General features: G+C 25.1%; 4 protein-coding genes across 4 annotated transcripts; 2 read left to right on the top strand and 2 right to left on the bottom strand.

The window, feature by feature from the left end:
* Window positions 1-2,085: 2,085 nt before the first annotated feature.
* Window positions 2,086-4,598, top strand: LOC114130860 (YEATS domain-containing protein 4). Its single transcript, XM_027995926.2, has 4 exons — window positions 2,086-2,302; window positions 2,360-2,641; window positions 2,900-3,080; window positions 3,138-4,598. Exons 1-4 carry the CDS (start codon window positions 2,273-2,275, stop codon window positions 3,308-3,310), a joined length of 666 nt encoding a protein of 221 aa, XP_027851727.1. The 5' UTR covers window positions 2,086-2,272; the 3' UTR covers window positions 3,311-4,598.
* A 1,125-nt stretch (window positions 4,599-5,723) lies between these two features.
* On the top strand, window positions 5,724-8,559 carry LOC114130861 (adenosine 3'-phospho 5'-phosphosulfate transporter 1). The gene is made up of 8 exons (XM_027995927.2): window positions 5,724-5,994; window positions 6,465-6,646; window positions 6,743-6,939; window positions 7,040-7,264; window positions 7,332-7,482; window positions 7,564-7,775; window positions 7,847-7,972; window positions 8,299-8,559. The coding sequence occupies exons 1-8, from the start codon at window positions 5,954-5,956 to the stop codon at window positions 8,458-8,460; spliced, it is 1,296 nt and encodes a 431-aa protein (XP_027851728.2). The 5' UTR covers window positions 5,724-5,953; the 3' UTR covers window positions 8,461-8,559.
* On the bottom strand, window positions 8,484-9,093 carry LOC114130862 (transmembrane protein 80-like). Its single transcript, XM_027995928.2, has one exon. It carries the CDS (start codon window positions 8,982-8,984, stop codon window positions 8,562-8,564), a length of 423 nt encoding a protein of 140 aa, XP_027851729.1. The 5' UTR covers window positions 8,985-9,093; the 3' UTR covers window positions 8,484-8,561.
* Window positions 9,094-11,934: 2,841 nt separating this feature from the next.
* LOC114130872 (lysosomal acid phosphatase-like) lies at window positions 11,935-16,665 on the bottom strand. The gene is made up of 7 exons (XM_050202095.1): window positions 16,178-16,665; window positions 15,882-15,974; window positions 14,854-15,096; window positions 13,897-14,080; window positions 13,665-13,790; window positions 12,428-12,630; window positions 11,935-12,328 (listed from the first exon to the last, which is right to left on the bottom strand). The coding sequence occupies exons 1-7, from the start codon at window positions 16,331-16,333 to the stop codon at window positions 12,176-12,178; spliced, it is 1,158 nt and encodes a 385-aa protein (XP_050058052.1). The 5' UTR covers window positions 16,334-16,665; the 3' UTR covers window positions 11,935-12,175.
* Between the last annotated feature and the right edge of the window lie 572 nt (window positions 16,666-17,237).

The raw sequence follows: 17,237 nt of genomic DNA, 5'->3' as shown, positions 1-17,237 counted from the left end.
TAAAAATTCATTTGAGAATTTTTAAGTATAATATATTTAATAAGAAAAATTCTGATTAATGATTATAGTTGGTTATTTGCTAATCGTAATGCATTCCATGAAAAATTGTAAAATTTTAAATGGTTAAAAATATTTTGTAAGAATTCAGTAGGTGAATGTTTGCTTTATTGAATAAGCAGACAGGTAAAAGATTAATTGTTAAGATTCAATAATTATTCTGATAAAATGTAAATTAAATATGATTAAATGGACTCAAGTGTCAAAATAATGTTTCTTATTGTGTAACTATCGGCTATCAACCAATCCAAAATCTAAAAGTACATGAAAAAATTACAAGTTAAAAATATAAAACTAGCTAATGAAAAAAAATAAATAGGTATTCAATATTCATCATGGATACAAATTCTTTTTTCCTTTTTAGTTACCTACGTTAAGTATAGTATAATAACTAATACTGATTATTATTTTAAAAATAAACGCTTTGCGCCTTTGCTGTACAGTATTATGTAGATGGTGTCAAGTGTACTTATGAATTAGGTATCTCATTATACTGCATAGGTACAAAATATGATCCTGAGCAATAAGCGGAGACGGTCTGTTAGTCTAGATACCTGTATTACACCACATAAGTTTATTTGATTAAGATTGTATATTGCTATTATTATAGTCATTTACTCATTTTTAACTCTTAAGTGTTAAAAATTAAAATTGCATGCATTTTTAACATTTAATTACAAAAGAATTTCCAAATTTTCATAGTCGGATGAATTTCATGAAACTTTGATCTTTAGACGTGAATAAAAAAATGAGACTACCTATTTTCTAGGTAGACTAATGATTCTTACGAGTATATGCGATAAGAAAAACTTACGACAACTAACAACTAATTAACGAAGAAACCAAGCACCTAATAGATTTTCAAGTTTTTATTTAACAAGTTTTATAAAATGTTTTGAAAATTATATCAAGTTTAGTAAATGCTATAATATGAATATAAGGTGAAAATTTCAAGTTTGCACGATCATTTGATTTTAAAGTAGAACTAAAATTAAAATCCAAACAGTCTAAAATAAAGTCTCACACGTACCGTATTTTATAAGTACCTTTTTTAAAAATTATTTCAAAAATTAAATTTTTTCTTATCATTTAGTATTTTTAAATTAAAAAACTTGATAAATTATAATTACCTTATTTTGATTATAACAACAAAAAAAATATGAAAAATAAGTTACTTACCCTATTATTTATTAAAAATTTATCATGGGAAAGTCACCATATTATTTGTTTCAAATATCGAATATATAATTATTATTAGATAAAAAATATTAACCATGAATTTGATAAGAAACATAACATATTATTAATTAATTTTGTAGTACTCATCTTAATTATAATAATATTTCAATATTTTTTCAAGCACAAAAAACTCTGGAACTTTAAAAAAAACTTTAAACTTTAACTTTTTTTAACTTTTATACAGCATTATAGATAAATTATAACGTTTGAATATTAAGGGTCTACGTCCTCACTACCTGCCATAATTAATATCGATGTAAATTAGAAGTATGTAAATGGTTAGGTTAAAATGTCCTGTATTTAAAAAAAATAAATCTAGGATCCCTAAGGCTAAAACATTTTCTGATTTCACGTTTTGTCTTTGGTTACGGTCTTAGATTATGATTTAGGCTTCTAGCCGTTCCGTGTATATTATGTTAATATGTAATTAAATATTTAAATCATTTAAATTGTGATCAATACCATGGCAATATTGACAAATTAGATCTAATTAGTAGGTAATATGTCAATATGTCATGATCACAGATCAAATAGATCAATACCACAAATTTCTAGGTATATATTTCTATATAGTATAATACTATAATCTTAGATCATATATGATCTAAGACTATAATAGTACAGTCTGTGATCAATACTAACCGAAAATGTCACTAACTTCAGGACCATATGCTACAAAAATTGAAACACCAAATTCTTATCAAATTCATATTGTACCAATACCGCGGTATTTAAAGATGAAGGCCGCAACCAGATCTTTGTTTATAGTGTTTATACGGTTAATGATAAGAAACAAACTTATTCAAATAATATAATTTATTTTTTTACATTTAAGATTGGTTATAAAAAATATTAGTAATAGAAAAAATATTAATTATAGACTTTACTGTCGTGTATCCATGTTAAAATAAAAAAAATGATTATTAATTAAGTATATTTAATTATTCAATTACGCTTGTCATTTAAATTGTTTAAAATGGCGACTAATGATTTGACTAGAGTAAAGGTAAGTTACATTATTATTTTTTGTGTTTGACACTTCTAACAAAATGTTTGTTTATAGGGAACTTCTATTGTTAAACCAATTATATATGGAAACACTGCTAAATATTTTGGCCAAAAACGACATGAAGATGGTCATACTCACAAATGGTGTGTATATGTAAGGCCTTATGTTGATGAAGACATTGGTACCTGGGTCAAAAAAGTTCATTTTAAATTACATGACAGTTATGAAAGCCCAACTCGAGTGGTGCAGAAACCTCCATTTGAAGTATCTGAAACAGGCTGGGGCGAATTTGAATTAGTTATCAAGATATTTTTTCAAGATACAAGTGAAAGACCGGTAATACAAATTAATAATATAAAAAACTGTATTTACCATGACTTAACTATATAATTTTGTAGTTCGTGATTAATCATTAATTCTCTTGCATATATCTAATATTAAATATTGTTTTCTTATCAAAAATGATATGACATTTTTAGTATATAGTTGAGTTTTCTTGTATTTATATTTTATTTTGGTATATTGTTTTAAAAATGCACTTAATTTCATTTAATATTATTATTAAAAAATTGTATTTACTTGTATAATTTATAGGTTACTCTTTATCATGTACTTAAGTTGTATAGCAATGGACAAGACTCTGAGCTAAGTGAAAAACCAGTCTTATCTGAATTTTATGAGGAAATTATTTTTCAAGATCCATCAACTTACATGAAATATGTATTAAATGATACATTAAGTAAAAATCCTCCTATTGTTGAACAAAATCTACATTGTATGTACCTTTGTTGTCATTTTTAGTATAATTATTTATGTAGTATTTGTTTTTTAGATGAACGTATTAAGAAGACAACAGTTGAAAAAATGATAAAATCTAGAAAAAGAGTACAAGAACACACAGTTATGTACAAAGAACGATTAAAAAAATTAAGAGATACTATAAACAAATTTAAAGATGAAATTTGTGCATTGCAATCACAATGTAGTTCATCGACATTGCGATAAATCAAAATAAATAGATCCATAATGATTATTGTCATCTTTCCAAAAAAAAAAAAAATAATAATATTAAGTATCTATTTATTTTAGTTATTATATTTTAATTTATATTTATTTCAATTTCGAATTATATAAATATAAATTATGATTCGTATTTCATAAGTAATTAAAACTATAATTTTTTAATTATTATCATTGGTTATAGAAGAGACTATTCTATCTAAATCTATTCTATAATCAATGTTATTACCAATCCTTCCAGTTAGATTATAAAATTTCTATGAATAATGTATAATAAAATAGAAAATTTATAATTTATGACTATGGGATTAATGGGATTAATCTTTTAATAATTTAAATGACTGCCTTATGAAACAATATCTTTTATATTTGACTAGGTTCAATATTATTTTAAGTTATTTTCTTTCAAAAATCATCCAGATTATATTAAATCCAGTTGAAGTAGCTTATTGAGTACCCAAATCATTCCTATACATCTTATAGCCTATAGCTAGTATGTGGAACCTAACATAACCTATACATTTAAACTTTCTGTCTAAAGATTTTCTTACTTCCTACTAAAATGGAAAACTTTAGTTATTATTTTAATCCTAGGATCAAAGAAACCACCCAATATTTCTAACATCTTATTTAAGATTAGTAATATCTAATCTAACCTATTGTAATTTTATATCAATAAGTTCATTGCCTTTGCAAAAACTTATTTATAAATGAATAGAATTAACTTTGATAACTGCAGAACCAATTCATTTAAAAATAAAATACTGTTCAGAATTGCTATTTTTGACATAGCTCAAAGTATTAGATCAAGTTGAGATTCAAACTGATTGCAATTCCCAAATTGATAAACAATTACATATAGACTTATTTAAATTAAGTGTATCACCATTAAGTGGCTGTTTTTTATTATTATGTCAATATTGTCATCTGTCAAGTCATATCACTTATTATATTTTACATATTATACTTTTGTAAATAATAAATTAATAGATTGTACATAGGTGCACCGTATAAATTATATAAAAAATAAAGTTAATAATAATAACTAATATAGAAATTTCATGTTTATGTACTGTTATTAAAATAAAATTGTAAATATGTAGTATTATGTTATTATAATATGTTAGATAGTAAAATTGTTTTTTATCATATTAAGCATTAAACTAAGTATGATTGTATATAATATAAAAAAAAACATTTTGCATAAAATTTTAACAATATATTTTGTATGGAAATAATAAATATAATTATTCTTTTGAATCTTATAACAAAATTGTATTTTTATTTTTATTTTGTACTCTTTTTAGGATTTCCTTCCACAATTATTCAATGGTGAATGGACATAATTACATAAATTGGAAAATCAAAGGCCCAACTTAATAATGTTATGAGTTTTGAAATAGCGTGAATTTGTTGTATTCGTCAGTTATTAACTTGATATTGGCTCATTATTATGTAATGTTTCAATTAAAATTAAGCAAGTGATTTTTGTTGTGGGGAGATAATTTTAGTTTAAAAACAATTACAATGTAAGTACTTTCGGAAAAATCTATAAAAATACACAAATCAAGATAAACTAAAATATATTAAGCACAATACTTTAATATATAAATGTAATAATATAGTTAATTTGTTATTTATTCATTAGTTATTACCAATCACCTACATACAATTTATTAATCTATACATATAATATATTATAATAATAAATTGAAAATAAAAATCAATATAATATATTTTTGATAAATTAATACTCGTCAGTCTACAATGTATAAACTCGAATAAAAAAAAATTCTAAGGGAGGCTTTAGGACCACTACGGAATGCCAATGCAATGGCTATCGAGTAAATCTTGGTTTTTGATCTTTTATATTTATAATAATATTATATAGGTTTGATTAATTATTACTAATAAAGTAATAGATACTGCTGATACTAGATCGTAGATGTTAATTGTTATTGTCTTTAGATAATAGAAGGAATTCCTTTATTATTTATGATCACAGAATAGATATATTATATAGAATAAATTATTCTATATATATATAGGTATATAATATATATATACAATATATCTGTGTTAAGATGCCCATGATCACGATTAAAAAGATAACAAATAAAATTATTGGGTGATAATATTGACGATAAATCGTGATGACACCAGCCTGCTTATCAATGCATTGCATTATTTAAGATAACGTTTAATAATATACAGTGATAATGTTTTAAGTGTTTAAAGTACCTATAATAGTATAATATATACTTAATGTCCTAATATTACCTACCTATCCTGTAATAGTTGTTAATTTTAAAGTTAAATATATAAAAATATTAAGTTTATAAATAATACCTAGAACAAATTCTGAACAATTTAAAATAATAACATAGATTAACTTTACTGTATGTCTTTCATTCTTTTAGATTTTAAAAAATGTTCTTTTTTCTTTACTTGAAAATTTGATTTAATACCCACCTAATTAATGATTGTATTTTTTTCGTATTTCTCTTACGACACAATTTAAAATGTTTAAAAATAGTATAATGTTGACAGTTAATTTTTTTAATTACTGTATTAAGAAAATTGATAATGCATCAATAAGTCTATCCCTTTGTTTTGTCCAATAAAAATATGTCATCTGCAATGGCATTTCTTTCATGTATAAAATTATGGTATGTATTTGATAACAAATAAATAATTATATATTAATATTAATATGTTTAATTAGGTATATGCTGCATTTAAAACCTAATATTTACTTTATATTACTTGTACTAAATTCCTTGTTTTTATTTAAATTTAGCTTTGTCAGACTAAAAAAATAAATTGTTGTCTTATTAATTACATTTTATATCATGAATAAGATATTTATAAAATATTTTTATTCTTAATAATATACAAAAAAAAAAAATCTTAAACTTAATTAGGTATTTATTTTCAATTTTAATTTGATAACTAGGAAACTTGAATTATTTAAAATGTTTACATTGGTAAACATATTTATCGCTGTTTTAAAACATATCTATTAATTTGTGTGTGATAAATATTTGAATACATTAAGTTATTAAGGAGAATTCTTAGAGTTCAGTAATTATATTTATGAAGTATATAACTATTTATTTAAATTATGTATAATTTTTAGGTTTTCCATTTTGGTATCTATTATTACAATAATTATTTTACAAAGTTTATTACCAGTTTTATCAAATTTGAATCAAAATGTATCTTCATTAAGTACTTTCATTAACAATAGTCTTGGATATTGCTTAATATTAATCCCTGGATACTGGCTTTACAAATTTGCAAAAAAACAAGATTTGGGAGGTAAATATCTTAAGTAGATTATTTAAATTAATTTAATGCTCAAATTTTGTGAAGAATTGAAGTTATAATCTTAATTACTATTTATTTGGAAAACAGATAACCGGTTAACAAGTAGATTGTTAAAAACATTGTTCGGGGATAAACATGATTTAGAACCAGAACAACCTTTATCACCCAGTTACAATGGACCAGCTAATTTTAGAAAAGATATAATAACCTTTGTATACTGTTTTGGAGGCTTGCAAGTATCTTATTTAATTTGGGGTGTAATTCAAGAAAAAATGATGTCTGAGGTAATTGAAGCATTATTATTTATTAATAATAATTTAAGGTAATTAAAATTGATTACTTTTTTTTCTTTTATACTATATATTTGTTTTTTTTTTTTGTTAGCGTTATGGTACAAATGAATCTTCAAAATTTCATGATTCCCAAATGTTGGTGTTTTTAAATAGAGGTTTATCTACAGTTTTGTCTGGTATATTTTTATTTATGAATGAGGGAATAAGATCTAAGAAATCACCTCCATTATATAAATACAGCTATTGTACTGTGTCCAACATTATAAGTTCTTGGTGTCAATATGAGTCACTCAAATATGTCAGTTTTCCTACTCAGGTATGCTGAACTTATCTTAAGTACCTACAATAATTATACTATTTGATATATTGTAAATAATATTAAGGTTTTAGCAAAAACTTGTAAAATTATCCCAGTTATGTTGATGGGAAAATTAATGTCTGGTAAAAAGTACCAATATTACGAGTATGTCACGGCAGTAGGAATTTGGATTGGTATGGCTATATTTCAATTTTTTACAGAAAACAAACATTCTGGTAAATACTGTAACATTTTTTTAATTTTTTATTTGCGATTAACTTATTCATTTCAATATTTTTAAATTTACTTTTCTTTAGACATCACAACTTGCGCAACCGGAGTTATCTTACTTGTAGGATATTTAGCAACAGATAGTTTTACATCAACATGGCAAGGAAAAATGTTTACACAATACCAAGTTACTTCTATGCAAATGGTTTTTGCTAATTCATTACTATCATCACTTCTTACAACTATTCCACTGTATCAAGTGGGCTCATTCAAAAAAACATATGAATTTATTAAAGAGGTGTTTTATTGATATTGATTTTATTATTATAATATGTAGGTACAATAAAAGTTACACATTTTTTATTTTAGTATCCAGCATTTTTAACTGATTGTATAGTTTTGTCTGTAAGCTCTGCATGTGGACAATTATTCATATATAGAACTATTTCTAAGTTTGGACCAATCGTGTTGACTATTATAATGACCATAAGACAAGTAAAATGAACAATTATTTAATAATATTAAAGTATATTTTATCAAACTTAAACTTATAAAATATTGTTTATGATGTTTTTAATTTTAATATAATTTGTTTATAACAATACAAATTTAGTTATACTTAAAATTATAATCAAACTATAGCTGTTTTAAAGTTCTATTAACTTTTATATTTATTTATTGTTTTTCTAAATATCAAATCATATATTTGTACTCATAAATACTATATTTTATATTTTGTTCTGATAATTTTACTAGTTATTATTTATATTGTATAATAGAACTAAATTATCAATGTATAAATATTTTGTATTATTTTTCAGGGTCTGTCAATAGTAATTTCCTGTATAAGATATCATCACCCTGTTGGCATAATGGCTGCACTTGGAATTGTTTTTGTTTTTATTTCAGTATTTGTACGTTGCTATTGTCACTTCCGTATCAAATCAAAAAAAGTTCCTAATCATGCAACATTCAAAGTATAAATAAAGGTAATAAAATTGACTAGTTTATGATTTTTTAAAAAAAATATCTTGTGTTTATGTACAAATAAAAAATAACAAATAATTGTTTTTAAATTACAATTTCATGTTGTTGAATCACTGCTTTTGAATGTCAGTAATGATACTATGCCAAAGAAAACTTGAGTTGCTTGAAGCATAAGTTGTATGCATCCTAGAATATTTTCCAGCCGGAAAGTCCTTTGTTGCCACAACAAAAAATATAGTACTCCTATTGCTGATGGTATAGTGAGAATGAGTGAAAGGACGACACATATTGCTTTGTCGGCTGCATTGTCCCGGCGTGATAAAAACGTGCGAAACACCTCAATAAGACAGAGAAACACGAATACTGTCATATTAGTCCCGAGTTCATTTAGAGAAACTGTCTTTTTTTGAGCATCATCAATTGATTTGGCACATATAAGTGAGAACTCAAACATAGAAAACATGCCAAAGTAATAGGAATTAAGGTACATTAACACTTCAAACATTAGAGGTGCTTCCATTTCGCATCACAAAATTATTTTAATATGAATAGAAACGTTTGCTTTGACATGCAGTCTGCAGAGTTACTAACTTTTTACACTCAAATACTATATTGCTATCTAGCTATTTTCGTCCACATGGACTGACCCTGGTAATCAATAAACTACAATGTTGCCTGGATTGTATCTCAAAATGTTACAATAGAATGTAAGGGAAATATTTTTAACTTTCAGATTGTTTTGTTTTTAAACTCCATAAAAATATAATACACATTTTCATTTTTGTTCGAATTTGTTTGAAGTAAGTACGTATATTAATAATAAATAGTAAAAAGAAAGGCGTCTCATATATGCTGTTCGGTATTTATTTTCGCGTATCAAATTTTGAGTACCCCTGAACTTTCGTTGCGTGGGTATGTAATACAGGGCGTTTAAAAAAAACCATTTTTAAAATTGTGTTATTTTTAACTTTTTCTTAATAAAACAAACTATTTATTATATTCAATCGAAATTATTATAAATTTAAAAATAGTAAACCTTTATCGTAGTGAACCGTTGTACATAAGTGGTTTATTTGAATTTTGCTATGTGTAACTGTATACGTTAAAATTAATTTTAATTAAACCAAATAAAATTATGTTTTTTTAATTAATGTATCTAAACCTAATGCTCCAAAAGTTTCGTTTAGTATATTTTAAGACCGAAAATAGTTTAGAACCAAAGATTACTGAAGAAGGAAACCTACTACCTACTTAGTAGTTATTTTGAAAATTAATTTCATCATTTTTTTTTTTACAATTTACTTATATCATTGATTATAAAATCAATGCTTATAGTTATTTAACGGGTAATAACAATATTATTTAATATAGTAGGCAAGGGACTAGGGGAGAGTTAGCCATTATGATACGGTGTGCAGTGTGCAATGTGCATCTGCACAGTAGGTTGGTATATTATAAGTATATAATTAATATTCTCCATACAGGACACTGCAGGTAGGTATAAACTAACTCAACTTTGTTAAAATAAATTTCTTTCCAGACTGACCTAAGTGCTAAGTAAGTACTTATTACTATATATTGAGTGATTCAATTTTATTAAGGTTAAAATTGTTAAATTCCCTGCTTATTACTTGACATGCTCGTTTGACAGTTTGTTCAAATCATACAGATTAGTCGTTACAAATTAACACTTTAGCTGACGAATTCACTGAAGTATTAACTATTATGTATGTATATCGTATATGCTCGTATGTAGGTATCTGTAATAACGTAGAAATAAAATAACATTAAAGTTGCAGTAATATGCAGTGAGAGATAAGGCATTAAGGCATATACTAGATCATAGGCCCAAGTATAAATAACCAGATCTGCGAGACTCTTCCTTACACTTGAAAGTGCTGGAGAATATAATCAGTAATCTGTACCTACCAGATATAAATATTAAAGTTACGCTTTTACCTTGGGACCTCTTGTTCGTCGAAGTGCTCTCGAGGTGGAGAATTCGAGACTATGGTCAAGTAGGTACACCATATATTGAATGTATACATTATAAGTTATTATAGTACTATATAGGGTTCACTGTTAAAAGTATATTAATTTCATTTACCTTACCTCACTCTCAGCACTATATATGTATGTTATGTTGTTATGCGGTGATATAGTAAAGTGATACAAATAAAGAACTTTCTGAGCATGTGAATCCAAATAAATACAATTCCGCCCTAGCTTGTTCAAAAGAAGTTTTCGTTGATAGGATCTGGTGTTGAAAAATGTTTCTGTTATTGGTGCGTTTACACTGATGAGAAAGACGACGTGGTCATGCAGACTAGAGTTGTAGGCGGTACTTACCATCAAAGGCGTCTGCGTTTTCAAACACTATCGCTTTATCTTATTGATGGCAGAGACCCTCATTGGATCGATCATCCCTTGTTTCTGGTGGCACACGAATAAATCACAGGTCTTGCGCCCCATTGTCACAAACGCGTGTGAGTTTCTATGTATACCTTATAGTATAAGTCGTCCCTTTCATCAGGGATAAAATATGTATTGAAATTAACAGTTATATGTGCACGACAACTTTACTGTTATTTATTTTACTTAAAATGCCATATGATTATGATATGTCAGCATATCATTAAACACATGAATACATGATCTTCTTTTTTATGATGTTTTTTCGTTGAAACAAACGATGTGCTTTAGTTATTATTTTTTAGATACGGGAAACGGCACTCCCATAGAATTTTAATTTTTAAGCCATATTATTTCTTGTACCTTCATAATACCATTAAAAACATATAAGGCATAATATGTTGTAATAATAATGCGTTGACATTTTGGTTTGTCGATCTGTAATTTGTTTAGGTGAAATTGTGCGATCAAATAGCTAAACTCTACAATCATCGATAATTAATAAAGCTTATGTTGTAATTTAATATGTACACTAAAAATGTATTGAAAGGCTATAGCCTCCCCTCTCCTACTACTAAAAAAATAATCACCCTACGCCAATTAATAACAAAAATTTGTTATGTCAAATATCAATGACAATAGTGTGTATATTATTGAAAATCAAATCTAAATTATAGATTATTATTATTTTATGATCTAAATAATATAAAATATTTTAAACAAATTGAATTCTTAATTACAGATAACACACTGCATTTATTTTGGTTTATTTTAACTTTGTATTTATGAATAATAAATTAATAAATTACTAGTTAATTAGGTAATTAAATAAAAGTTTTGTTTCAAACGCATAATTATTTATATAATACAGCCAATTATTAATGAATTATAACTGATAAAAATGTTAACATTTTCGACCTTCTTGAATAGTTGAGTATAACAATGTCTTAATAAGTAAAAAAAGAAAAAAATAATATGTAATTAATCTGATTTTCTGCAGTACACGCATCTATGCATCTTTAAATAGGTACTAAAAATTTCAAATGAATCAAATGTCATAATAAATCTATAATATGTTTATTATTAAATTGTTTAAATATCATGAAAATGAAGTGCAAATCTATGCCCTGACTATACCTAGAAGACTATAATAGGTAATACAAACTATAGGTAAAATATTATCATTATTTTTTTTTTTAGAATAAAATATCTAAAATAATCTTAGACAATTTAAAAAAATCTTAAAGCATTGATTTAGTCAATGGCATTAATGGTAACAAAAATAATAAATAAATTAGATTAGCTTTCTAACTCTTGACAATCTTCCATCCATTTTCCAGATAAACTATTGTCCAACATATTTTTAAAGTCCTTAAATTTGCATGGATTACCGCAATTAAGTATTGGGACTTCTTTTCCTTCTTCATTATCCCAACGATTGTAAAAGTACACCTATAAAAAAGTTTAAATTAGTGATAAGTAGCCTAGTAGGTATGGTATAATATGGTAACCAGTAGGTTACTAGTTCAGATAATAATTATAATATCATACTTTGACAGTGTCTTCATTTATTTCATCGTGATGTATATGAAAATGTAACGAAGCGCCAAAATCGGGCAATTCAATGGTATTGCCTAGAAAGCTCATTGCCGTTGCTATACTAATATCGTGTCCCGAATAAAGATACATTTTTCTTGTTTCATTATTATTTAAATTCGATTCCATGTTCAAACCAATTTCATTTAGCAGAGGTCCTTCAACACATAATAAATAAATTTAATGTTTCGAACCTAAAAATGCATTACGTCTATTAATCTTGAAAGAAAAATAATAAAATATTAAAAATAGCAATAAGTCATGTTTCTTAGGAAAACTCCACTCCACAGATTACGATAATTTAATTTTTAATATTGTCTACATTTAACTGTTTTAAGAATATTCTAAGATTTGAATACATTTTTATTGAACCCATTAGTTTTTTCACTATTTAGATACACAAATTTTTATTTTAGTTATTTAGTAAGTAGTACTGTTGTAGATACATATAACTTCTTATATCGGGTTAAACATACTGGGTGAATTATCTAGAGTAAGACACTCATCATTTCAAAAATATTAATATTTTAAGTATAATGATTTTTTTTATTTTACACGGTTTTAAGTGGTTAAAAACATTTTTTAAAATTACTATACCTACTACTAATTTATATTTTTTAACGTTATAATTTTAAACAGAATTTGATGGCAACATAATGCATTTTTTAATTTTAATTCCTTATTCCAAAGTATAATATTTTTTGGAGTATTTCGATACATGAAAATTGTATACATTTTAAATTTCATATTTTGAAGTAAAATACTATTTGAAATATTTAGGTCTATCAAAATCAATTTTTCGAATTAATAGTTTATGAGCTTCATTATTTAAATTTAAAATTAAGGTAGTGGAAAAATGCTGGTCTATTATTCGAGTACCTCTTATTTAAACTTTAAATGTTTCTAATAATTAATAAGCTATTTATCCGAAAACTTGATTTTGATAAATCAAAACACTGCTTTGGAATACAAAATTAAAAATATTTTCTGTTATTCAAGAGTAAAATAATTTAAAAACTATTACGATAAAAATGATGGTTTTTAATGACTCAAAATTCTTTAAAATAAATATTTTCAAAAAATTATATTTATAAAATAATAATGAGTGTCTTATATTACAATCAATATGTTGGTCTGAATGAAGGAATGTAAATCATAATCTTCGATTATCGCAATTAACAAATTTGCTCACCTATAATAATTTTCTGAAGTCTAAGATTTTCATAAATCATTTCTGAACTTTTTTTAGTCATTATAATTGACTTTATTTTTTCAATGTGGTAAGGCTTAATCCATTCAGGTAGTGTTAAACCTTCTGCTATCTTTAGGAATAACGCAATATTAAAATTAGTTACTAGTAGTGTGTTTTAAACACACTATTATAGTTACCTAATGTATTTAATAATTAAATTTATTTTTTATACATGCCTGACATATAAATAAATCGTATAGTTTTATTAAATTGGTATTAGTGATGAGTTGTCCGCATTTTTCAGACAAATATGACATTAATGTTGTTGTATCTTGGTCTGTATTGTTGTTAAATAGAGTATTTAACTTTTTGAACGTAGTATCAAATGCCGGACATTTTCCCCGCTCATCAAACAACTGCAAAAATTAATCATTAATTAGTTTAATGAACTGAGTGGCTTATTATTATGAGCAAGCGTTTATTTACAAATTTGAATTATTTATTTACAAATCTTTAATACCTACTAATAAGTTTATTTTGTTTTTATATATTATGTGATATGTGAATTAGTATTATACAGTTTACTAATTTACAGTCACTTTTGTAATGTAAAAGATAGCTTTAACATTTATAACCAAATACGTAATGGTATATCATATAAGTACGAGTATATATATACTAGAGAATAATATGAAATGGAAAAATATGAAAATAAACTAATAAGATCAATAAAAGTATATTATGGAGCTGAATTATATATTATTTATTTTGAACAAATTTGTAACAAATTATCACTGATAAATAAAAAGTTTATTATTTTTTTAGCATTTACTTCGTATTAGTATACCTATCGTTCATTATTCGTACATGATTAAATAAAATAAAAATGTTTATCTATACATTGTGGTATAATAATGCACTCCAGAGTTAAGGGAGTACTGAGAAAAAATTAATGACACAGGCAAAACCCTAAAAACAGTCAATTTATGGTTAGATTGAAAATCTACAATCCAATCATATTCCAGGTAGAAATCCTAACGCGTTATTAATAAATAATCGAAAAGTTTGAATGACTAGTTCAAGACTCTCAATAAATTTATAATGTTAAATGTATAACGTATTACCACTGTCTACTGAGGAAAAAACTGTAATACAAAGTAATTAATATAGGAGCATACTGCATACATACTGTTCCATGATCTGGCGAATTGTTGTAAATAGGAATAGGCTGCCAAACAGTTTCTGTGTCTGACCATTTTTGATAACCTTTTGGCGGATACATTCCAGCTAAAACCATTGCCGCTGACATGTAGGTCCGTGTTTTGTTAGTGGTTTTGATTAAAATTTCACTGTCCAAATATAAGTCACTTAAGAAACCATTGTATAAGCGTCGTAATATTTGTCCTTTTTTGTACATATTTTGTTTTCCTTTCTGTTGATTAACACTTTTTGAAAAAATTATAGGTACCATACAAACTTTTTAATTTATATGTGTGTTTGGTTCTCATTAAATTGTGACAGAGAAAAAAGTAGGTAAAGTGACCATATTAGTATTGCATTTTTAGATTCTGAGCGAAACGATAAATCTATTGATTCTAAAATGACAAGTATTTTTTTGTGTATGTGGATTTACGATAAATAGTTGATAAAATATTTTTTCAATTTTCAACTTTAAAAGTGATTTTGGATAGCAAATTAGATATAGTTCGTACTTTTGAAAGGTCTAACTTAAAAATAATTGGAAAAAACATAAAATTAATGGAAAATAGGAATTTTTACGCAAAACCAGTTTTTGACAAATTGGATTTTGTTCTTTTTGTTATAATTCGAAAACAAATATTTGAAATTTTCATCATATGTTAATATTATCGTTTTTTATACACGAGTTAATTTGGTATTAAAATGAATCTACATACTTATTTTGAAAATTTTGTTGCGTATAGTAAAATTCATAATTTATTATATTATAATAAAAGTTTTATACCTCCACGAATAATATTTTTGTATTATAACAAATAAATAATACCACTATTGAATTATTTATCGTTTAAATAAAAAAAATTAAAAATAGATATATTTTTCATTTTGTTCAGAATCTAAATCGAGAATCAATATTAACTTTTTATGATAAAAAAAAAAACATATTTTCAGTTTCTATTGACTGATGTAAACATTTTTATAACGTTGTAACGATCAATAGCTTATATAGGTACGTACTTTAGTTAATTCTGATTTTCCTTCAGGAAAAGCATTTTTGTGTGGATCTGTCTTGTATGTAAACATTGGAGCTCTATTTCCATGACGGAATAGCTGTAAGAAAGGTATTTTTTAAATTTAGATATTTATAAACTTTAATTCTTAATATCTTATTTTGTCCATATTGAAATAATATAGTTCTTATAAAATCTATTTTAAACAAAACGCTGAAGTACTTAATCATGTTTACTTTTTTAGTTTTAGTTTTCAGGTACACATTTTTTTTATCTCAATACAAAATACACATAAATACATACTATGGTAACGGATTTGAGTGAAGAATTTGAAAACCGTCCTGGTCCAATGACGTCATTGGTTCGATGTTCCCATTGTATAGCAGATACGTATAAGACACAGCTGACTACAATGCTAGACAAGCCAACGATCAAAACTTTTTTCCAATCTAGTGCCATAATTCTGTGACAGTATGTAAAGCTAACAACATACAACGTTCGTGGTCGATTCGCGTAAAATTTACTTTAATTCTTTAGTTTTATAGAATCACGCACGTGCAATATTTATATATCTAATTAAGATTAACGGGTTTGTTCAAATCGTATAAAAAAAAGAAGATACATTTTCGCAAATTAAAAAGCCAAGTTTGTATTATAGGAATATACAATAGATATATTATAAATGTGTTCACTATTACCGGTAGCAAAATGGGCCCGAATAAATATTTTATTGTGTAATACCGCGCAGGTGATGAAGGTTATCCTATTTTGTATTTAAATACTGATAACTTAATCACCAAGAGAGACTATAGTTTAAGTAATTTTGATGATTAAAGATAATATAGGTATTAAACAATTAATTCGTTAGTTATATTATATTTTAAATTTTTGCTATTTTATTATTTCACGTTTTTAACATGATGCGCAATCAACGTAGAAGCTGAAATTGCTTAAGGTATAGTATACCGAATATTATCAAAAATATTTTATTTAAAATTAATTTTCATAAGATAATCCTAATACAGTAAGAAAAAAGGAATTCATCAGATCTTAATTCATTATTTTCATTCATTCAATCTTAATTTTTTTTTTTGGAGGACTAAGGTATTTAAACCCTCTCTTTTAATTGCTCATTATGGAAAATATGGGTAAAAGTTTGCACTCACTTCTTGTGTGTTTCATTGTTAAATTAATTTAAGTTATTTTAAACAACTTATTTTTTAATAATATATTCATCGAAGTAAAATATGTATTATAATCTGTTATTACCAATATTATCTTACCTAACCTAAACAGAAAAAAAGTAGTAATCGCTTTTCTGTAGACTTTATAAAAGTAACAAGTGTACAATAGTGTACTAGTG

Source organism: Aphis gossypii, chromosome 2 (genome assembly GCF_020184175.1).
Source record: "Aphis gossypii isolate Hap1 chromosome 2, ASM2018417v2, whole genome shotgun sequence".
NCBI classification, from domain to species: Eukaryota; Metazoa; Arthropoda; class Insecta; order Hemiptera; family Aphididae; genus Aphis; species Aphis gossypii.
The sequence above is the reverse complement of the archived record's forward strand: the minus strand, read 5'-3'. Positions and strand labels throughout refer to the sequence as shown.

Coding starts and splice junctions, on each gene's coding strand:
- LOC114130860 (XM_027995926.2), top strand. CDS start 2,273: ATGGCGACTAATGATTTGACTAGAGTAAAG. Junction 2,303..2,359: donor ATGATTTGACTAGAGTAAAG/GTAAGTTACATT, acceptor GTTTGTTTATAG/GGAACTTCTATTGTTAAACC. Junction 3,081..3,137: donor TGTTGAACAAAATCTACATT/GTATGTACCTTT, acceptor TTTGTTTTTTAG/ATGAACGTATTAAGAAGACA.
- LOC114130861 (XM_027995927.2), top strand. CDS start 5,954: ATGTCATCTGCAATGGCATTTCTTTCATGTATAAAATTATG. Junction 5,995..6,464: donor CTTTCATGTATAAAATTATG/GTATGTATTTGA, acceptor TATAATTTTTAG/GTTTTCCATTTTGGTATCTA. Junction 7,483..7,563: donor TACAGAAAACAAACATTCTG/GTAAATACTGTA, acceptor ACTTTTCTTTAG/ACATCACAACTTGCGCAACC.
- LOC114130862 (XM_027995928.2), bottom strand. CDS start 8,984: ATGGAAGCACCTCTAATGTTTGAAGTGTTAATGTACCTTAATTCCTAT.
- LOC114130872 (XM_050202095.1), bottom strand. CDS start 16,333: ATGGCACTAGATTGGAAAAAAGTTTTGATCGTTGGCTTGTCTAGCATT. Junction 15,097..15,881: donor GAAAATCAGAATTAACTAAA/GTACGTACCTAT, acceptor GTTAATCAACAG/AAAGGAAAACAAAATATGTA. Junction 12,631..13,664: donor ACTTCAGAAAATTATTATAG/GTGAGCAAATTT, acceptor TATGTGTTGAAG/GACCTCTGCTAAATGAAATT.